The sequence below is a fragment of the Sus scrofa genome, chromosome 10 (assembly GCF_054392235.1).
Source record: "Sus scrofa isolate SSC_HxYL_T2T_F1_AM1 chromosome 10, Sscrofa_HxYL_maternal_Yorkshire_Landrace_v2.0, whole genome shotgun sequence".
Taxonomy (NCBI): domain Eukaryota; kingdom Metazoa; phylum Chordata; class Mammalia; order Artiodactyla; family Suidae; genus Sus; species Sus scrofa.
Genome location: NC_139392.1, coordinates 83993071 through 84016215, shown reverse-complemented (window position 1 = coordinate 84016215; position 23145 = coordinate 83993071). Strand labels below are relative to the sequence as shown.

The following is a 23145-nucleotide window of genomic DNA, read 5'->3' as shown; positions in this document are numbered from 1 at the left end:
GGTTTATTCTTTCTTTTTGATGTAGTTGCTTGGCACATTTGATATCTTTCCAATACCCCTGATAACATGCACACTCTTGGAAGAGACGCTGTCTTAATTATGTCTTTTGTCACCTCTCTTTCCATTACATTCAAAGAGTTGAGATTGTCCTTCTAACTTATAGAAAATGATTTTTACAAACCTTTCTTGTGGTATATTTTAAGAGCCCCCACACAATATTTTTTCTCCTAATAGTACCACTTGCTCTTTGCATGAGGAAGGTAATGAAGTGCATAAAGAAGCAGGTAAGTAATTTGGGGTCTTGACGATAAGGCATGTTGACATTTGGTGTATGAACTTGACTTCTATGGCGCATAGTAGAGCTCTACACAGACCGTGGCTGTCTTTGGAACCAAGGCGGAGTCATTCAACATGTACAATTGAATTTCCTGCCTTTTTTCCTAATTTATGTTAAAGTGAGAGCATTTTTTTGTGACTCATAAACATTCAATATTGATATAATGTTAAATAAACATTGCACGATGTTCTATTATGCGGTGATGTTTTTTGAGTTGTTTATTAACTTTGGTGATTTTTCTGTTCTTTAACATATTTATACTTTAGGTTTTTTTTTTTTCTTTTTTCTCTCTCTTATTAAGTAACCTTTAGAAGTACCCTTCAGAGAATGTCTTTGTATATATCAACTTTTGTCAGCATCTCTGATTCTTTTCTTAGGACAGATTCCTTAAATAGACTTATTGGACTAAGGAAACAAACATTTTTTTAAAGCTACAGATCCTTGTTTCCCATCGCTTCATGAATGAGAAAGTGAAAAGTACTTATGATGTATACAGCACTGTGAGAAGCCCGGGAGGGGCTGGGCTGGGATGGGGGGTAGGATGGAAAACATAAAGAAGCAACTGGGACTCTTTCTGAGTTCCAGCACTTACCTTCTTACTGAAGAATGTAATGTTTCCACTTGGCCGTGCATCAGAATTACGTGGGGACGTTTAAAAGATGAAACACACTGTTACCAGTAGATTTCATTTACCCATTTGAAAACATTTGTGTGTTTTTGCCTAAAGTTTCTGAGGCACAGTCTTTTTTTGGGAACTTGGGTCTAGCAGAAAAGGGAAGGTGTCTTTGTCAGGAGAAGGCAAACAGGAGTATAATTGTTATTTTGAGCTGTCTTCTTTTTAGGCTGATTTTTCTCTCTTAGCAGAATAGAATCCAGAACACTTAGCATATTTGGTTTTGTGACATATCACTTCTTTTCACACAGCTCAAATGTGTCATTTTTTAAATGAAAAGCTATTAAGATTAATTTTTTTGAGGGTTTTTTTTTTTTTTTAAAGTATTATGGCAACCCATTGAGGTACTAGACCCTATCTTATCAATACAAAGCAGAACAGGAAATATTTTTCTAGATAGGAGCTATAATAAAAGCAGCGTTTCTCTTCATTGTTCCCTCGTGCATTCCCTCTTTCCCCAAATCTCAGTTTAAAGGGCATTTGAATACATAGGGTCAAGACACCAGATTCCCAGTATTCAGGTCACCAATGCTAATCAGACACAAGAAAACTCCAGAAAATGTCTACTACCTGTTTTATTGAGAGTGAGAAAACTTGTGCCGTTGATAGGCAGACCATTACCATAGCAATAATGTTTGAATCCTCCTCCCTGGGACTCTAAAATAGTGGCTTCCCGGTTCATTCATTCAGTCATTGGTCCATTTGTTCCTTTGTAAAACGATATTTTTACTTTACTTATTTTTTGCCTCCTTGTCCCCTTCTCAAACCTTTGGCTTCTTAGTCTCTGCTGCTGCTTGTTTATTCTTTCTAATGTACAAGGCTAAGAAATTCTTTAAAACCACGTTTCCCCTGGGAGAGCCCTATGGCTGTGTTTAATTTTCTGGGGTATAAGCTTCGAGGGAAATCCAGCTGAGACCTAGATCTTAGACTATCCTGCTGCAGCACTTGTACTTCCTGTTAAAAGCCTCCACAACTATAAATTTCACCTTTCTAGTTTGCATATTAAAAGATCTCGATTTGAAAGCACTGCGTTTTTGTGCTTTCAGTAAGTGATGCTTCTGCTCAGTTCTACACACATTTCTACAGTAGGTTCACCTCAAGTGCCAAGCTCACCTAGTCTGAGGTGTTAATAACCTAGACCCATCTATTTCTGTGCCACATTTAGGAATATAATCTGCTTCACATTCTTTAAATATTATAATTTGTGTTCATGGTTATAAAATCCTAAGGTGCTATTGAGAAAAAATGCTTAAGTCTGGATGTGATATTTTTAGAGTTCACAAACTGCTCCAGGAATGCAAATCCAAAGCCGTGTCAGAATCCTTGTTGAGCTTCCTCAGGGTTATGTATCGTACAGAAGAAAATGACGATGTCACACCTGCGTTTCTTTTCTTCCTTCTTTTTTTTTTTTTTAAATTGAAGTATGATTGATTTACAGTGTTGTATTAATTTCTGCTACACGGCAGAGTGATTCAGTTATACATGTGCATGTATCCTTTTAAAAATATTCTTTTCCACAATGATTGATCTCAGGATATTGAATCTAGTGCCTGTGCTCTACTGTAGGACCTTGTTACACCTGTTTTTCTTGACCTGGGGGAGGAGATGAGGACCCGGCACTGCTTAAATTATATTGAACAAACATTCACATACGCTTTAGACACTGAAAAATATTTTGGCCTCATTTCATCTTTTTAAGTTGGTTTTTTTTTTTTTTTTCCTGTCTTTTTGTCTTTTCTAGGGCTGCTTCTGTGGCATATGGAGGTTCCCAGGCTAGGGGTCTAATCAGAGCTGTAGCCGCTGGCCTATACCACAGCCACAGCAACGAAGGATCCGAGCCACATCTGCGACCTACACCACAGCTCACAGCAACGCGAGATCCTCAACCCACTGAGCAAGGCCAGGGATCGAACCCACAACCTCATGGTTCCTAGTCAGATTCGTTAACCACTGAGCCATGGTGGGAACTCCTCCATTTTTATTTTTATTTTTATTTTTTATAAACCTACCTACTTCGGGACATGGAATCATGTCCTGTCATTAAAGAGAAGAGCCTCACTGGGTGGGGGACTGGAGTATCTGATGTTTGCCTCCTGGCTGCAGGGGCAGCTCGGTTCTAATTTGCATGTGTCGTAGGTGCCATGTGTTCTGGGCTGCCTCTGAGGAGATGTGCTCCAGTCACCGTTTTTTTACGCCGTGAGGGTAGAAATGGCTTCCCCTCTCCAAACTACTGTTTCTGAGGTTTTGGTGTGTTTGTGCAAAGATAGCCAAGTTGTTCTGAGTACTTGCTTCTTGCCAGGCGTGTTGCATGTGGCATCTCATTTACTTGCCCTCAGAAGTATGAATGTTGTTGTTATTCCCAATGTAGTGATGCACTGGCAGAACCTGAGTTTAAATGATTCATCTAGTAGTCAAATTAACTGCTAAAAGATCACATTGTAATAGGAATCTAGATCGTCCAGTTTCAAATTCTGTGCTCTTAACAAGTATGCACCCTGCTTCCCAGCGTACTTACAGACTTTATACATTGCCCGGAGTTCATTTCATTGACTGTTTTAACAACCTTATCAGCTTTATCGCCTCTCAAACTTTCTCTTAAGCATTGAAATAGGAGTATTAGAATAATCAGCATGTATTATTAAAACTGGCATGATTTAAAAAGACTCACCAGGTCTTATAGTTTATATGTTAGCTTCATTAATACCACTGTTGATAATCTGATTTTGTTAACTGATCTCCACTTCTTTCCCCTTTTGGGGAGAAACTTGTGTCTTTGTTTTCTCGAGTTCTTGTGATTGATATTATTGTTGTAATTATCTAAATAGGCAATGTGCATCCTTTATATTTACCTATCTAAATATTTTTACCTTAAATGTAAAGCATTCCCTGTATTCGAAGAAATTACTAAATTTTGCACCATCTGTAACGAAAGTGGCAGCGTAACTGTCAGCAGCTCCTTCTTACATTTTTCTGTTTGCAACTGTAATTCCAGTGGGCTGGGCGGATGAGCAGTAGATACTCACCCAGTTGTCTAATTCCAAAGTGTCTAGTGTCTTTGGTAGATGTTTTGGAATTAGGCGACTCCTCTGCTTTACTTTTTCTCCCTCATGCTCTTGCATCTGTTCCCTTCTTCTCTTGGTTTGCGTAATTGCTCCTGATGCAAAATGTGATATTTATTTACAGTGGTAGTTTTGCAATATGAGCCTTTGCAGGTACTTGTTTTTTGAAAGAAAATGTACATTGGTATTTTGTGCCTTCGACATAAGAAACCTGTGGCACTTTCTAAAACGTTTTAAAGTTGTTTCAGATTCAAATTTGTTTTGCGGATGAAATTTGTTTTTCATCTTGACTGTGATTTTAGAAAACGAGCCAGGCTCCTCAAAATGTGATTCTGACCGGCAGCATCGATCTCTCATTTTTTTCTCATATGCTGCCCTTGGTGGCAGATGTAAGGTCAGAAGCGATGGTCCCATGTTCTCTGCCTGATCTTGCTGACTGGCGGCGGGGAGTGGGGGGGTGGAGGAGGGGCAGATGGCTGTGGGCCAACGAAGTGACCATGTTGGTTTTTATGCCATATTGCGAAAGAAATAAAATGGGAGCTGCCGTTACTGCTGCTTCCCTTTTAGCTCTGTTCCTTAGTTCCTCAGAATCCAGATGGAGGTAAATTTTCAACAAAATGTTGCACTTTCCTCCACATCTACTTTCTCCTCACCCACTTGTGCATGTTTTCATAGGACAAAGGAGACAGTCCCAGTTATATTAGGGAAGAGATCGGTGTATTTAACACCATTTTTTTTTGGCTGCACCTGCATCACGTGGATGTTCCCAGGTCAGGGATCGAACCCGCGCTGTAGCAGTGATCTGAGTCACAGACATGACAATGCTGGATCCTTAACCCGCTGAGCCACCAAGGAATTCTTAAAACAATTTTATAGCAAACATTTTATTCACGACTCTTCCTAAGACAATGTAGTATGTATCAATGAACCACCTCTAATGGAAATATAATTTGGGATTCAAGATGATGTAATGGCTTTGCCCTGCTTTACAAACAAGAACTCGGGAGGTACTTTGTTGTGGGTGGGAGGTCATTGTGGAGGAGTGGCTGGATATCGGAAGTTATATCATTACCCAGGTAAAGTATGGTTCCTGCTTAGATTGGAGATGGAGAGTTTGGCAAGGTTATGACTCAGAAACTGGGCATCGAGCTGGGGAGGCATAACCCCGCCAAATGGGAGCTGGTTAGTCATCCATCCTGGGCTCCACAGAGCACTTGTCAGAAATTCTCTGATTCTCTGCTGCTTTTTTTAGGCAGAGGTTAAGGTGCATGCTCTCTAGCCTTTTTCTTCCAGCTTTTAAAATTATCTGACGTTTTTCATGGTGTTCTGAGCCACTGCGTTGGGTTAGGAAGAACTGGGGAAATTGGTTCCAACAAGGAGCCTGAATGAGGCTGAGTTTTGCAGAAACTCATTTTCTTCTTCTTGGATTTCCTGGTCTATTCCAGGTGCACATCTGGTGGCTTCAGAGACCTCTGTGCCTTAGTGGTCGCCTCAGGAGACATCATGGCCCTTATACGTTGATGTACCTCCCTGAGAGATTTGACCAAGGGCTTTTATGTCGGGTTCTTTATGTTCATAGCCCGTTCCAGGGATTATTTTTCGTACCTGATATCAAGACTGTTAAGGGAGTTTCCATGTGGACTTGGGTGTTAAGGACCTGGCTTTGTCACTGCAGTGGCTTGATTTGGTCCCTGGGCTGGGAACTTAATGCATGCCGTGGGTGCAGCCAAATACATACACACACCCGTACATACATTAAAAAGACTGTTAACAAGGCTAGTTATAAGATGTGAGAAAAAATTATAATGTTAACCTTCCAGTTTTGTGAACATATCAACCTGAAGGATTTGCTTTGTGACAGGGAATTTATTTGCAAAACTAATCATAATTCTTAACGTGTACTGCTATACCGGAGAATTCCGACATGATTTTTTTTCTGTCCTATTAATAATTTTGGGTGTCCCATTGATCTAAATGTAATTTTACGATCTAGAAGCTATTAGGCCTGCAACAGAAAGGATGGACAAGAGTTATGATTTGTGATTTTTAAGACCAGATTGAGTTTTTAGAACTTTAACATTTCAAAGGGGAAAAAAACTAATAAAATTTGACTTGTATGCCAGGATATTTCACTTCATATGTTAATAAGAAATTTTGTTTCATATTTTCAAATTTTAAAAATGTTTTCAATTTTTTTTTTTTTTTTTAACTAATTCCTGTTCAAAACTTAAACTCAGGGGTTCCCGTCATGGTGCACGGGAAATGAATCCAATTAGGAACCATGAAGTTGCGGGCTCGATTCCTGGCCTCGCTCAGTAGATTAAGGATCTGGTGTTGCTGTGAGCTGTGGTGTAGGTCACAGATGTGACTCGGATCTGGTGTAGCTGTGGCTGTGGTGTAGGCCAGTGGCTACAGCTCTGATTAGACCCCTAGCCTGGGAATCTCCATATGCTGCAGGTATGGCTATAAAAAGACAAAAGATGGAAAAAAAAAAAAACCAAAAAAAACCTTAAACTCAATTTAAAGAGAAAGTTAAAGAATTAAAAGTAAAATATTTATTACTTATGGAATTTGATATTTGGCATTCAAAATCTTTGGATTTTGACTGTCAGTTTTTTTAATTTAAAAGAAGTTACAGGGAGTTCCTGTCGTGGCTCAGTGGTTAGCGAACCCGACTACCATCCATGAGGATGCGGGTTTGATCCCTGGCCTCGCTCAGTGGGTTAAGGATTTGGTGTTGCCGTGAGCTATGTAGGTCGAAGTCTACCATATTTACTGGACAAAATTTTGTTTTGAGAAAGAATGTATAAATGTTCAAATTTCTTCTTTGTCTTGTCACAGTTTTGCTCATAAGTAGGAGCAACTTTGAAACACATTCTTTTCTTTGTCTCCTCTTCCTCTCTCATTACTAATGATTAAGAATGTGAAGAAAGCAAGTATCAGAAAAGAAAGTAAGATGTGTACATACAGGTACTGGTATTTATGCTCATGGAGGGCCAGAAATTACAGTTCACGTGGAAATGATTGCTTGGCTTCTGATCAACAACATTAGGCAGAATGCAGGATGTTGGTTGCCATGGAGTTCAAGCAATGCTTTTTAAGTTCACTGCTCTTGAAAATAGCCATGTGCCTAAGATAAGTGATGATAAATACTGTGTTTGAGATAAAATCCTGTGTTTCCTTATTTAAAAAAAAATGTCTTGGAGTTCTCACTGTGGTTCAGTCGGGTAAGAATCCAACATAGCCTTCAAGAGGATGCAGGTTCCATCCCTGGCCTCACTCAGTGGGTTAAGGCTCTGGCGTTTCCACAAGCTGAGGCGTAGGCCGCCCATGGGGCTCAGATCCAGTGCTGCTGCCTCTGTGGCGTAGGCCAGTCAGTGGCAGCTCTGATTTAACTCCTAGCCCAGGAACTTCCATATGCCACAAGAATGGCCTTAAAAAAAAAAAAAAAAAAAGTCTTAATCAGCATGCAGTTGGTTTAAACTGGTAGGGACCGCTGAACTTTCTGACTTCATTTTCAAGTTGGTTATTGAACCTGTGTTTTGTGTGAGTCAATTTATTTATCCCCACCCATCTCTCTTCCTTTGCATCCCCATCCCATTCTGAGTTATATCTAGAGGGTGGTTTGAAGGTCAGAAAAATACACTCACAGCAGTCTTGTTTACAGACCATTTTATGGTTGTTATCTTGAAGCTTTAACCTTGGCATTGCTTCCAAGGTCAATCGCTGGTGTAGCCATCAGGAGGCAGACAAGATAAACTGGTCCCAGAGCAGGAATGAGTCTGTCACATTTAATCTACAGTATGATTATGAAAGATTTTAACAAGCTTCCTGCAATTTAAAAAAAAAAAATTCTCCTCAGCCATAATTGCTAATTTCAGGTTAGACATCCTGAAAATAATTTCCTTTTTTTTTTTTTTTTTTTTTTTTTTGGTCTATCTTTTCTTAGGGAAATGATAAAGCAGAAAATTGAATTCTCTTTGCCCCAACTGCACAGTTGAAAAATATTATAAATTTCAAATCTTAAAATCACCTAGGAATATTTGAAACCATAGGATTCCTAGAGGGTTGCAAAAGCTATACTTATAGGCATTGGGTGTTTAATATTTCAAAATATGGCACAATTCCTAATGATTTTTCAAAAGAGGTTTGGAATTTTTGCCTTGAAATAAAATGGAAATGTCATTGAATTTCCTATATAACATGGAAATATCCATTACTTCTCTAATGTTCATGAAGTAGTCCTGTATTTCTGCAAATAGGTGTAGGTTTGCCAGGAAATCTGACCATCAGCTAAATAGCTGTTTCTGAGAGATAAAGCCTTGGAACTGCAGCTTAGTATGCCAGGAATAAGCCTCTATCCCAAGGCATTGGGTGGGTTCTGTGTGATTTCTTTTATTGAATTGTAATTGGCTCAGGCAGGGGAAGAGAGGGCAGTCCATTGCCTTATGCTGGAAGAGATTTCCTCCATGAGCAGGGTACTGCTACCAGGGGGCAGCAAATTAATATGCATTTCTCAGCCTGAGTGGCTTTGTGACACCTGGTGATGTGGCAGTACATTTAGATGATAAGGAAAATCCCTGATCACAGCAGGAGCATCTGTTTTTTTCTGGCAAGAGGGGGAGTTTCCCACCCAGTGCAAAAGCTGGAGTGGCTTTTTGCACCTGTCTCATAAGTGGAGGATTAAAGTTATAATTAAAAAAAATAGGAGAGTAATTCCTTATGGTATTTTTCTTATATAATCTTTCAGACATAAAATAGTGGCTTTACTCCAATAACGTTTAATTACTAGCAAATTAATAATTATTATGGTTTTCTATATTGGTCTTGCTGCTAGTTTTTTAAAATAAGTCTAAAGAAAAAGATGTCTTTCGGAGTTCCTGTCGTGGCTCAGTGGTTAATGAATCTGACTAGGAACCATGAGGTTGTGGGTTCGATCCCTGCCCTTACTCAGTGGGTTAACTATCCGGCGTTGCTGTGAGCTGTGGTGTAGGTCGCAGATGCAGCTCAGATCCCGCGTTGCTGTGGCTGTGATGTAGGCTGGTGTCTATAGCTCCGATTCGACCCCTAGCCTGGGAACCTCCACATGCCTTGGGAAGCAGCCCTAGAAAAGATTAAAAAAAAAAATTATTTCTTTCTTTGTTTTGCTTTGAAGTTTACCAAAATATGTGGAGTTCCCTGGTAGCTTAGTGGGTTAAGGATCCAGTGTTGTCACTGCTGTGGCTCAGGTTCGATTCCTGGTGCAGGCACTTCCGCATGCCGTGGGTTCAGCCAAAAAAAGAAAAAAATAAATAAAGACAAAGTTTACCAGTATACAGAATGGAGGTATTAATGTGATCATGGAATAAAATAGATTTAAAATCCCATTCTCCAATTTATTATAGATACAGCTACAGCTCTACCTTATTGCAAAAATATCAGTGGCACCAATATTGTTGGTTTATTTTTTTTCTTCTTCAGGTTATGAAATAGAGGTTTTGCAAATACATTTAACAATCATTCTGACCTTTTTTTGCAGTTGATTACAGTTTGGTCAATGAAAAATATAGATAGTTTTGCATAGACATACTGAGAAGTCCCACAGTTTTAAAAACATTTACACTGAAGAAAAAACATGTTTTCAAATTGAAAATAGAATGCATCATATCCATTTCAGTTGTCAGCAGAGACGATCCAAGTTGTATATTGTGAAGTAGAAGATACATTGTGTGTTATAAGGTTTACAAATGTGCTCACATCATAGATGGTAATCACAGCTTTATAAGACTACACTGTGTGTGCACCTGATCCAAACTTCAGATGGGATTTTGAGGAAGAACATAGCTGAAGTGCTCGTAGCATGGCACAGTGTTGTCCACAAAATAATGGATATGTGTGATGAGTAATATATTTTAGAAATTCGTCACTTAGCTCATAATGACCAAGGTGACTGTAAGTGGACTTTTCATTCATCATAAATTAGTGTATGAATTTATGATTGACTTTTCCATAATAACATTGAATTAGGAAGAATTTTTTATTGTTTGAGATGTAATCTCAGCTTTGTTTTTCCTACCAAGACAATACTGAAAGTCGCTTACACAAATGTAAAACTGTGGAATTTTTTGGATGGAGTTCCAAAGGACAGATCTTTTGACTTTTAGCCCTTATTTGCCTTAACATGATTACTTTGTAGCGGCCAGGTGCATGAATTACATGTCATAATTGATATAAATGGAGAAATGCCATACTGCTGTTTAGATGCAATTGGAAAGAATTGCATTTCCCATAGACACTGTACACTGTGGGTGTGACGTAAGGTTGAAATAGGCAGATAAGTGGTATACATCTTTTAGTCTAAATTTTAAAGTACAGTTATTATACTTCGGTGGAAATGCGTTTTTGTTAGTCATGATTTTTTTTTTCTTTTTATCTTTTTAGGGCCACACGCACGACATATGGAAGTTCCCAGGCTAGGGAGCTGCAGCTGCTGGCCTACGCCACAGGCAGAGCAACGCCAACACCAGATCCGGGCCACATCTCTGACCTACACCACAGCTCATGGCAACTGCAGATCCTTAACCCCGTGAGAGAGGCCAGGGATCAGCCCATGTCCTCATGGATCCTAGTCGGGTTTGTTACTGCTGAACCATGATGGGAACTCCGTGATACCTTTTTAAACCATTCCCTTATCCATTTTTAACACAACTGATAGAAATGTTCCTTTAAAATTCTGGGATTCTGAAATTGTGCAAAAATAGGAATCATCACAAATATTCAGAAGAAGCCCTCCATGTAGGTGTAGGCCAGTGAGCTAAGTGCTGGAGTTTAAAGGTGACTGGTGATTTTCTGCTGAGGTTTCACTGTGATCATGGAAATAGCAATTTTAAAAATTAACTAAATTATAAGTTAGAACTATAATTAGATGTAAAGTTGGAATATAGAGGTAACAGGAAGCATGACATGATTAGTTCTGTTGAGAATCAGGAAATGCTTCTTAGAGAAGGCAACTTGTGAGCTGGATGTTGAAGAGTGGTGAGGGTTTTTACAGAGGAAGTGTTACCAGGAGTTGAGGCTCAGAAAGATGCTGATGCGTCGTTGCCGTCGTGGCTCAGTGGTTAACGAATCTGACTAGGAATCATGAGGTTGTGGGTTCAATCCCTGGCCTTGCTCAGCGGATTAAGGATCTGGTGTTGCTGTGAGCTGTGGTGTAGGTCACAGATGCAGCTCAGATCTGGCGTGGCTGTGGCTGTGGTGTAGGCCAGTGGCTACAGCTCCGATTAGACCCCTGGCCTGGGAACCTCCATATGCAGTAGGTGTGGCCCTAGAAAAGGCAAAAAGACAAAAAAAGAGATGCTGATGCTGGTGCAGAGTCCTAGGGCACTGCAAGTCCCTGGGTCCAGCAGCACACATCCCAGGTGTGATATGACCTAAGGGGCATTTTAGAATGATCCCCTGTGGGAAGTGGCATGGAATGTGGTTGGGGAGGATAACGAGCCAGTGTCCAGTTCGAAGGCTGCTTCTGCTTGCGGCGAAGCAGCAGAGGAGAGGCACGTTGATCCTGAGCGAGGATCATGGCCATCGCGTAAGATCTTGGCAACGAACATTGGGTTGACAGGGCCAAGCAATGGCAGGGATTGGTTGGGGGAGGGAGGTGAAGGGGTGATGACTGTATTTCAGTAGGGCCCCGGAATTGATAAAAGAAGCGAGTTTCATCTTCATCTGTGGATTCTGAGGTATCTTTGGGACATCCTGTTGGAAATTTAGATCATGAAGTCAGAAGAACAGGTTAGTGTTGGTGGCCTGTGTGTAGGACTTGTCAGGGAGGAAGGTTTGAAATCGAAGGCCTTTGAGCTTGTTCAGGGAGACAGCAGTGACAGCAGTGGTCCCGTGTAAGAACCCATGAGGGCCATTTAGGGGAAGAGGGATAATGAGGGAGGAGGTTCCAAAGGAATCAAAAGGAAGTACCAGCCGTCTTTTGGATTCTAGACATCGAGGAAAGAGAGTTTTGTGGCATCTGGTCTTTTCGTTTTAAAGATGTATTTTTCCTTTTGTAAGTGGCTTTTTGTCTCTCTGCATACAGCCAGTTCGTTTACCAACTTTTCCCCAGGGGCTTTAGCATCCACAGATGATCTTTGCCTGAATGAGGGGTTGAAAATGGTGATTTTTCTAATCCTAGTAATTTTTCATTAGGAGTTGAAAATGGTGATTTTTGTAATCCTATTAATTTTCTACTTCCATTACTTGGCATTTTTCTGAACAGATGACTCCCCCCCGCCCCACGGGCACTATTAGTTTCTCTGAAGTACAGTTGCTTCTGAGAAGGTAGGGTTTTTAATACTTTCTGTTTGATGCTTCGAAGTAAAGACTTGGTGTAATAATCACCTCTAATGGTGGAAAATGAATAGAAAAACCAGGGCCCTAGCCAGTGGTAGGAGCCTCAAGATCCTTGACATAAAAACTGGGCCTGTTTTGCCACCCTTCCAATCCTTCCTCTCTTCATGGACATTTAAGTTTCTGTCATTAATAAGAGCTTCTCATGACTTATTTAAATTTCTGGTCAGTAAGTTTGTGGACTTCCATGGAAATAGATAGTTTTGCTTTGTTCTGAAGTTTCCATGCTCATGTTTTAAGGAGGGACTCTTGGGATTTTGAGATAAAGTGAGTGAACTTTAGTTTATTCATTTGGTTCATGCTTTCCTTTAGTCTTTGTCAATGTCCTCTGCGTATTTTTACCATTTCCACATTCCTGTATGCAAGGTCAATACTTCATCCCCAGGCGTGGAGCAGCAATTAATCTTCCTAGTGTTTTCTTTGTACTGGTGGTTATGCCCTGTTGCCCTGTCACAGCTTTCTTGAGCCACAGTAACCAGAAACATACAGAGATTTTCTAGCAAAAAGGATGTGCTGCTGATGTTTCATTCTACTACTGAGATTTTTTGTTTGTTTGTTTGTTTCGTTTTATTTTTTTTAATGGCTGCGGCATGTCGAAGTTCCCAGGTCAGGGACTGAACCCAAGCCACAGCAGTGATGCCACTGGATCTTTACCTACTTGGCTGCCAGAGAACTTCCCTATGATTGAATTTTTAAAGTTTATTTTCTATAGTTTGATTTTAAAAGCCTCACAAAGTTTCGTGCTAAAGTTTATACTGATAAATATGCATAGATTAAAAATTTTTTTTGGCGTTCTCTGGTGGCCTAACAGTATTCTTAGGTCCAGTAATATTGGCTTAGGTCCATCATGGTCAATTCACTTTTAAGTTTTATTCTCCGATGGAACAGAAACAGGATCCTGGTCTATGGCTAAGGCCTATACAATGCAAATCTCTTATATTATACTTCGTTTGTTTTACATGTGTGTTTGCTGTTCATGTGGTGTCATTAACAAAGAATAAGAATCAGTCGTGTCTGTGATGATTTTTATAATCAGACTACCCTTAACAAAGTTTGTAAGCCAAATATTTGGGTACTTCTCTTCAAGTGGAGCACTTATGTAAGTGGGTTGAATTGAGGTTAACATTTTAAATTTGTTCTTGTAGGAGATGTTTAAATTTAGTTATTGAATTAAATGTTTGACTTTCCTACCGTATCTGAGCCTTCTCACTTCTTTCCAGAAGCTTGCAATTAAGTTTTTCGGCCCTAAAGTGAAAGCAAGTTGGTATAAATTATTATCTGAAAGGAATACTTTGGTTGCTCTGAGGTGTATTAAATAAATGCACATCAGTGGACTAGGTTTTTATATGAAGACGTCACGTGCCCTTAGCATGCCGGGGTGGACAGTTATGTGTCTCTTATGCACCATGTATTGGAATAAATTGATTTTTTTCCTCTACTTAATATTGGAATTATTGTTTACAACTAGCTTGTGAGCAAGGCGACAGACTAGCCCAGAGTCTTACGTCTCTTGCCCAAAGTCACAATACCACGACCATCTAAATAAAGTACAAACTCATTTGGCTTCCCTGTTTTAAACACTTTTGGTGAGTGATAAAAAGTATCTCCCGCTGATATTCTAAGGGAAGAAAGAAGAAGAACAGTGAAAATGCTGTGACTGAATGAAAGTTGGGCATCGACGTGTTTTCCGTTTTCTGGTGCCTGCCCTTGGCCTGGGGAAGTTGACAGAGGAGGGCGGTGTGTTCCGTCTGTCGTGCGCCTGCGTGTGTGGCCACCGTCATCAGATTCCCTGATGCCAGGCATTTCTGTGGTCGAGCCCGGATGAAATGTCCTCAGTCAGCTCTTTTGTGTAGACTCGGGAAACATACTTTCAATATGTAGAGTCATTTTTCTGCTAGTTGTGAGAGGCCAGGTGCATTATCACTTGACAAGGTCTGGTTTTTTTACAAGACACGTTTTTGTTTCTTTTTAAATAGAAAGATGAAAACTACAGAAGCCTCCCACGGGACACTAGTAACTGGTCTAACCAATTTCAGAGAGACAATGCTCGCTCATCTCTGAGTGCCAGTCACCCAATGGTGGACAAGTGGCTGGAGAAGCAAGAACAGGTAACACAACCCAATCCTTCTACACGCGTCGGTGGTGTGACTTCCTAGCCCATCCCCCCAGCTGTTTCTCTCTGTCACAGTCGTGCTGGCAGGTAGATGATTCAGACCATCTCTGGGTGTGTGCCAGGCTCTGTCTCAGAGCCTGGCTAACGTCAATGCACAGTATTTCAGTGGTGGTTCCTGACTGAAGATTCTCATAAGCAGTTGCTGTAGGTTTTGAAGTGTCACCACTGTCGTGTTGCTGGGCTCCCGAGGCGCAGGTATTTGGTGTGAATAATGCAGCTTATGAGCAGACTTTCAAGACCACCTGTGGGCTCCCCTCTTGATTGAGAGGCAGTCAAGTCAAAGGATCTGAAGAAGCAAATTAAAATTTTCCCTTATCCCCCGACCTTCCTTATGGGAGAAATAAATATAAGCTCTCGTCTTGTGTCGGGTCTGGGGAGATGTCCTTTCGTAAATTCGAGGACCTGTTGTAAGCATGTATGTTTTCAGAGTTGCTTAGTTCAGCCTGTGGGGTAGCCACCTCCCGTTCACGACATCAGAATTATTCACCACTCAGCATGCGTAAATGATTCCTGTCTTGGGAAGGAGACTATTTGCACCATCACTGTTTGTATGAAGATTAAGAATTTATCTGGTAAGTTTTGACATATGGAGTATTTTTGCGGAGTTTCTGCTGTGGTGCAGTGGGTTGAAAATCTGACTGCAGCGGCCTGGGTCTCCTTGGAGGCTTGGATTTGATCTCCAGTCTCGTTCAGTGGGTTGAAGAATCTGGTGTTGCTGTGGCTGTGGTGTAGGTTGCAGCTGTGGCTCAGATTCAGTCCCTGGCCTGGGAACTTCCATTGGCTGCAGGTGCAGCCATAAAATTAAAAAAAAAATTTTTTTTTTTTCTCTCAGTGTTGTTTTTGTAAAAGTGTTCGTTGTTTATCATGAGTCACAGTGTTTTCTCGGTAGTGGGTATCCCGGTCTGGTCTTTGTAGTTTTAATAGTTTTGATATTAATCCACTTATTTGGTTCTTTCGCCGTTTATTTTCTTTAAAAAGTTCATACGGATCACAGACTAGGTAAGTACTCAGTGGGAGATTGTTTTGTTTATCTGTTTCAGTGATTTCTAAAATTGTTGATAATTCAGTTGCCCAGATCCTGGAATAGCCGTTTTTCAATTTAGTTGAATGATATCAGTGGAAAGGAATCCTTAGTGTTTTCCTGAATTTATCTCAGTCTATGTTTGACAGTATAAACCTTCTAAAATAGTTTTGTGTATACAGGGTGTTTGAATATGAAACAATACAGAAGAACTGCTTGATTTTGATACCTGCGATAGTATGCTTTTTAATCATATAATACATAACATAAAACATTACATGGTGGAAATAATTTTAACTAATTAAAAAAAAAGTGGAAGTTCTACTTAGGAAAAACAAGTGATTAAAACCAAGTAAAAACCAGTGGTAATGAAACACTAATACCAAGTAGTTTAAAGTCTATATTATTTTGAGAAAATTATCACTTTGAAATAATTTTTTAAGTTTAGTGTGGGCCTGGGATCAGGTGGGATTTGGGGTGTGGGATTTGAGCCCTCGCTCATCTTATCTGCACCTCTGTGTATGCACGTACTGAATGGGATAAGTATAGAACCTGCCTCCTCAAGGGATTTAATACCTGTTGGGGACATAGGATCAGGCCTGGTACTCAGAAAAACCCAGTGTGTCTTACTTTATTTGTTGGGAAAACACTGGGTGCTAATACAGAAAGTCTAGATTGTGTGATAAGGGACTACTCCTTGCCCCTTTAACAAGATGACAGGGGAAGGGAAGGCGGGGGTTCCATTTTTGGCTTGGTACCTTCCCTGAGGGTCTGGGTCTTTGGCTTCTCTGGGAGCCCCCTTTCCTGCCCCAGTCCTGGCTGTCACATCCTTGCAGAAGGGAGTTGTGCTCTCCTCTTCTTTGCGGCTCATTTGAAAGCAGGTAAGCTTTTCCCACCAGCAGTCCCCCTGTCCTTCCCTTCATGTGTTTTGTTGTCCAGAATCACATGGCTTGCCTGCCCATTTCTAAATCAAAGGCAGTAAAAGTAGCTGCCTTGGTTTAGGCTAATTGAGCGTGATCTCCTGGGGCTGGGGCTGGAGCTGGGGTTTACCTTCTTTGAAACACAATTGCTCATCACGGAACACAGTCAGGGCTCCGTTTCAGCTAAATATGCTGAATCTGACCATTTTATTGCAAGATTAGGAGAAAAAAAAATTGGCAGACCAGAGTTTCTAAAATATGATACATTTAATTATTTCTAAAAATATAGCTTTGTCTTACTGTTGTGGTTGTAGACCTGCTTTTAAGAGAAGTAATATAGCTTTTCTTTGTAATTTTGGTATAAAATGGTTTCTTTTTAAGCAAAAGGGATACATTGAGAAGCCACACAAACACCCTTTTCCCTCCCAAAACTAAGCCTTGATTTGCTCCTGTTGAAGTTATTTGAAATATTTGTTCCATGATAAGAAAGTTTGTTTTTTTTAAATAAGCATTTTCTTAGTCTAAGTAGCCTATTGCAGATGACATTTGATAACTGATTCCTGAGCCTAAAATCATCTTATTCCTTGGCTTAGGTTTAAGAAATGAAGATCCATTCATTAAGTTTAATGATTTCACATCAGCAGGGTAGTTAACTAGCCTGAAATCTACTTAACTGGACAAGAACAGCAAAAACAAAACAAAGCCCATATTAAAACTTTGGCTCTGCACAATTATTTGGGCAGAAGAGGACAAATAGGTTATGCTAGATACACTGAAACTCTAGTCCAGCCATCCTCATTTAATTCTGAATTTATTCGTTTAACTAACTGTTCCCAGGACTCATCCAACTTTAATAGCCTGGTGTCTCTTCTGTGGCTTTATTTTTTTGCCTTAGTTTCTGCCATTAAAATATAGTGAAGAAGTGGCATCATGTAGATAAAAGAATGTTTCATTTGGTTAAAAAAGACAACAACGACCCTCGCCTTTATGATTTGGGGTCACCAGGGTGGAGCTGATGTCTTCTTTCAGATATGCCATCTGCATTGAAGAGGTCAAGAGAGTTCTAGGTTTTATACGCCTCTAGTGGTTTTGTTTTTGCTCTATTTCCTACTAGAGTGCTTGTCTCTCATTAGCTCTATGTTTTGAAGGCAATTATGATCACATCAGCTTTGCCAGTGGGAATAAACAGTAGGAATATAAAGGACCAAGGAGGGTGTGGGTGCTGAGCAAGCAGGCACCTCTGAAAGCAGAGGTGCTTCTTCTTTTGTGGGACTGATCCTATGTAAGGGGCCACTGACTCTTCTTTCCCTCTGTTCAAGTGCTGATGAGTCACACTTCTGCCACCAAAAGTAGGTGGTGTTTCTGAACTTGAACCAGGAAGCACTTGGAGCCAAACTCAATGTGGATGAGTTCATGACTGATTCATCCTGCTCAGAATAGCCTGTAGCTATTGTTTTATATCAGAGACCTCTCAGAAGCTAGGGGACTGTGTGTCTTTCAAAGGCGTCTTTTCTCGCTTGAATCTTGTGACTTCCTTCTTCTGAGAGAAGAAAGTCAGAGGATTTGAAAACTAAAACTAAATTTTGTGCTGCCTTGAAGAAGGTCTCCTGCTTCTGGAATTTTGACTCTGAGACCCAAGAGACAAAATGCGCAGCAATTTTTTTTTTTTGATAGTTTTGATGTTTGGCAAGACTTTGAGAAATCTGAATTCCTTTTCACAATGACCATTTCCCAGACTCCGTGTGGACTATAATTTAATTTTGGCAGAGCATAGATCATAAGCTGCCTTTGTTCTTATATCCTCACCAGTTTATTGCAACTCATAAATTCCACAAGAGAGGAGGCAGGAACTTTACACTCCATGATCGGGAGAATGGGGACCAGCTAATTGGGAGCCTGCCATTTTCACTACTTTGTCTTGGTCTGAAGGCAATTAGCAGAAATCGCGAGGAGGTGGAAGGCACTTTCCAACCACCACTTATGCTCTGTTACAGGGGATGACTGGCTGACCTTTAGAGAAAAGTCTATGTTTTCAAGTTCTTTCCATCGAGCAAAAACTTCATCTAATTGGCAGATTAGCCTGAGTTGGGGGTTGGGGGGGGACTCAGGGAAAGACTTTAGATGTGTGCTGATGATGAGATTCAGGTTTGACTCTGCATGTGCTGCATCCTCCCCTTCGGAGCCTTCACGTTAGTGTCTCAGAGCCTTGAGGCCAGGAGTTTTAGGCGACTGAACTGCCTTTTTCCTTCTTATTTTGTGCACTTTTGTCACTGTCTCTAGCCATGATGCTCTTGCTCCTGGCTTTTGTGTGCACACAGAACATTGCTGGCTTCCGATCTCTTATTCCTTCTGAAACGAAGGTGCCTAATACAGATATGTGTCTGTTTTTACATCAGCTTAGTATTTGCAGAGTCCTAGAGATGATAATAAGAGACTAGCCGAGTGAGTGTTAAATAGGTAACATCTAATAAAATAATGCTATAGAGTGAGTGCTTATGTCTTCTTATTTTCAAAAAAGAAGAGCCCAGTATTGTCTCTTGGTCCGATACTTTTGAACATTTGAAAATATTTATGCCTTATGATTAATGTGCCCCTGCCGCACATTGAGGATATTCACCAATCATGGAAAAGGTAAATTGCCATGAATGTGTTTCATTTTTACGTTTCATTATAATTTGATCAAGGGCAAATTTTTGAAGATCTAGGGCAGAAGTAAAATTTTCACAAGTAGAGCCTATTTTGGATGTGAGTAAATAGCATTGTGAAGAAACATTTTTAAGCTTCTCCAAACTTCATATGGGGATAGTTTTAAACAAAATGAGTAAGTCGGTCAGTCCGTCCTCGTCCTCGGGGTCCTGAGTTCTGCCCGTGTGATGAATGATGGGGGTCAGGGCTCGAACTGTGGGCCTTGCATCCGAACTTCTCCCTGCAGATGGTTTTTCTTCCATCTGCCTGCACAGAGGAAGATGCTTATTCTGTCCAAAGTGCTTAAAAGCCTGTTCTTTCTTTCTTACCTTTTTTTGTTTTTTGGTCTTTTGAGGGCCGCACCTGCGGCATAAGGAGGTTCCCAGGCTAGAGGTTGAATCGGAACTGTAGCTGCCCATCTATGCCACACCAGATCTGAGCCACATCTTCGATCTATACCACATCCTCATGGATACCAGTCAGGTTTGTTACCACTGAGCCACAGTGGGAACTCTCTTAAAAGCCAAAAACCCAACCAACCAACCAACAAATGAACAAAATTCTCATTTCACTGATGCTTAGAACCATCCAGATGACATAGATAAGTTGTTTTCCAGAATATGAGCTGATCAGACTTTCTTAATGACAAAATTAGGAGGCAGCTTCTTCAGAAATCTGGTTACAACAGCTGCACGCTGGTCCGTGAAATGACTGCAGGGTCATCCCATTAGGACATGGCGAAGCTCTAGCAATTCCTGATGTGGGAACTGGCCGGCCTTCATGGTCATGAGTTTAGGTTCTGGTGCTGCCAAGTAGTAATTGGAACTTGGTTTGTTTGTTTATTCTGTAGCACAGAGACCCCAAGTAATCAAATGATTCTGGATTATCTGGTTAAAAATAAGGAGGAGTAAGAAGTATTCGGCCTCCAAATTCTGCAGTTCTACAGTTTTCTACTAAAAAGAAGGGGATTTGCTGATAGGATTTCCTAGTTGGCAGTTTTGCAGAACTTGCACAGAAGCAAACATAATTGTGTCACCTCTTGCAGCAGCAAGCGTAGAAACGAAAAACATCAATCGTCTTAAAATTAAATTTAGTTTTCATTATAAAATGCCATTGCTTTTCTTTCTAGCAGAAACCTGTCACATGCACAATAACACCAAAAATAAAACCAAAACAGTCTTTGAAGAGACGTGTCACGCCACCTGGCTATGCCAAGAGTAGATTGTTTTGCTGTGCTTTGATAATGGGACGACTGCAGTTATAACACTGTCTTAAAATTATTTGAGGTTTAAAACATGATGAAAGTATCCTCTCTGTCTGTGACACATCTTTTCCATAAGCCCTACACGTATTCTACTTTTATTATCAAAGAACTGTGGACTCAAAGCATCAAGTTCAAGAACAAGACTGGAATCCAGGGAGTTGGTGGACATTCATCTGAGGACACACGAGTTTCCCAGGGTACCTTGCCAGGCCGCTTTGGATGGTGTTTTCTCATGAGCACAACAGGTAGCATTTTGTCCCTACGTAAACTGAGTGGCACACACCTCACTGATGTGGCCATGTCTGGGTGGTATAAACTCTGCAGGCTTCTGTTTTCAGTATAGACAAAGTGGGGAAGATAATGCCCACTTGGCAGAGACTGGCATTGCATGTGAAGATCCAGTGAGATGACACTTATCAAAGTGCAGATCCAGTTTGGGGTGGGTTGTAGGCACGAGTTAAGTTGAGTACGAACAGGCTTAATGGCTACACCTCAGCGCCTCTTCCTAGCGTTGAGTCTCGGACTGTTTTTCTGAAGTATTATTTTCTCCTGGCACACTGGGCGTACTGTTTGGCAGGCTGGGCGGGTTCATTTTCGTCCCTGGTGTATTTCTCAGGCCCTCTTCATCTTTTCCAGAATTGGATTCTTGCTTCTACGGCATCTTATCAGAATTAGCGTAAAATTTAATCTTTGAAAATCATCTCTGGTTCTTTTCTGAAGAACATAATCTGACACGAAAAAGACATTAGTGTTGCTCTCTGTGTCTGCGTCCGTTTTTTACACCCCCTTTTGTTTTTGGCAAGCACTCGTGGTTTTGATAGGATTAAATCCGAGGGTACCGTTTAAGAATGCTGAGTGTCTTACAGGGGGCCTCTGGCCACTTGCTGAGCATCTCAGTTCTTTTGGGATGCGAGTGGAATTTGTCGGAAGCCCGGCTGCCAAGTGGCTTCTGGAGAGGGGTGTGCGATTAGAGGGGTGCTAGTCAATTCTCCTGTTCCTTTGGGGGACAGTCTTTGGTGCTGTGTGGATTAACCTTGATGGGGAATCTGTTAGTAGCTGGTAATTTTCAGCTGCTAGAACTAGTTGTTTAGAGCTTGCCCCGTGGATACAGGTACCTGCGACCTGCAGGTACCTTTTCATACATTCACTGGAGACGGTCTTAAAGATTTTTGTTGTGAGCCGTGCCATTGATTATGACCATGAAACGCATACAGGCTTTCTCCTCTCTGTTCCCACCCGTCTTATGTCATTTTCTTTAGAAAATGTTTTTTATTTCTATGTTCCGTGAACGGTGGAACGGCTCTCCTTTAAAAAATCCTGCTTAAGAAATTGCATTACCGTCTTCGGCTGGCGGTGTGTTGTTTTCACGACCCGCTGCCGGCAGCCTGCCTGTAGAAATTGAATCACTCGTAAGCCAGTTTTAATTTTGGAATTTTATGATCCAGGTAGGTATAATTTTTCAAAATTAGTTTTATACAGGCTTTTTTTCTAGCTGCCTTCAACAGGATTCTGAAATAGTCCTGAAAAAAATTGCTCTTTTGCCCAGTGGTTTTATGTTCTTTTCCCCCACTGAGGCCTGGGTCTATGTCTGCCCTTTAGTGTGTCATTCAGGCTGTGTATCTGAGAGCCACTTTTTTCCCTTCAGTTTTTCTTTTTCTTCTCTGCTCTTATGCCTGAAAGGAGGTTTTTGATCAGCTTTCGTCCATATCCGAAAGTTATAGGGACGAAGGGCTAAATAAATAAACAATTTCCACAACACACCCCGTCCATGACAGCACTTCAAGTGAGGGGTTTGTGTGGGGTGGGCTTTGGGGTTTTGCTTCATGTATTTGTATAAATAAATATTCCTTTGCCATAAGAATGTATCACTTGAAATATTTTTCATTTTTAATGAATCAAACTTCATAACTTTGGAAAATGGAGCAACAGTTCCTCTTTTTTTTTTTTTTCCCTTTTACAAATAGCGTAATTCCAACATTGTGAGATAAAATGGCCATGTCGATTTTAATCAGAATAAAGTTGAGCCCTTTCAGAAGCAAAGTGTGGCTCCTGGTGGCCATCCCTCCCTTCTCTGAAGTCATTCCTTACCCTTGTGTTGCCACCACTGCGTATTTTTTTTTTAATTTGATTGGCACATAGTTGACTTACAGTGTAGTATTAGCTTTAGCGCACAGCAAAGCCAGCTATATATATATATCTATGTATATCGCCATACTTCTTCAGATTCTTTTCTCATATAGGTTATTACAGCGTTTGGAGTAGATTTCCCAGGGCTGTGCAGTAGGTCCTTGTTACTTACCTATTGCATACTTAGTAGGGTGTATATGTTAATTCTAACCTCTGAATTTATCCCTTCCCCCAATTTTCCCCATAAGTTTGGTTTTGACATCTTTGCCTCTGCTTCTGTTTTGTGATTATGTTCTTTGGTGTTATGTTTTATTAGATTCCAGATATTAGTGATCTCATGTGGTATTTGTCTTTGACTTACTTAGTCTGATGATTTCTAGGTCCATCCATACTGCTGCACATGGCAGTGTTTTGTTCTTTTGTACCGCTAATACTCCATTGTGCGTCTATACCGCATCTTCTTTATTCACTCCTCTGTTGATGGACATTTAGGTTGCTTCCACCTCCTAGAGT

At 40.6% G+C, this 23145-nt stretch overlaps 1 protein-coding gene across 50 annotated transcripts in view; it reads left to right on the top strand.

The window, feature by feature from the left end:
- Positions 1–23145, top strand: part of PARD3 (par-3 family cell polarity regulator) — a 634673-nt gene that overhangs the window by 289222 nt on the left and 322306 nt on the right. For 44 of the 50 annotated variants that reach the window (XM_084980461.1, XM_084980477.1, XM_084980458.1 and 41 more), the window contains one exon: positions 14419–14550. The exons of the other annotated variants lie outside the window; for them this stretch is intronic. In XM_084980461.1, the coding sequence (XP_084836587.1) occupies positions 14419–14550 (132 nt within the window). The remainder of the gene's footprint in view (positions 1–14418; positions 14551–23145) is intronic. 50 annotated transcript variants of the gene reach the window in all.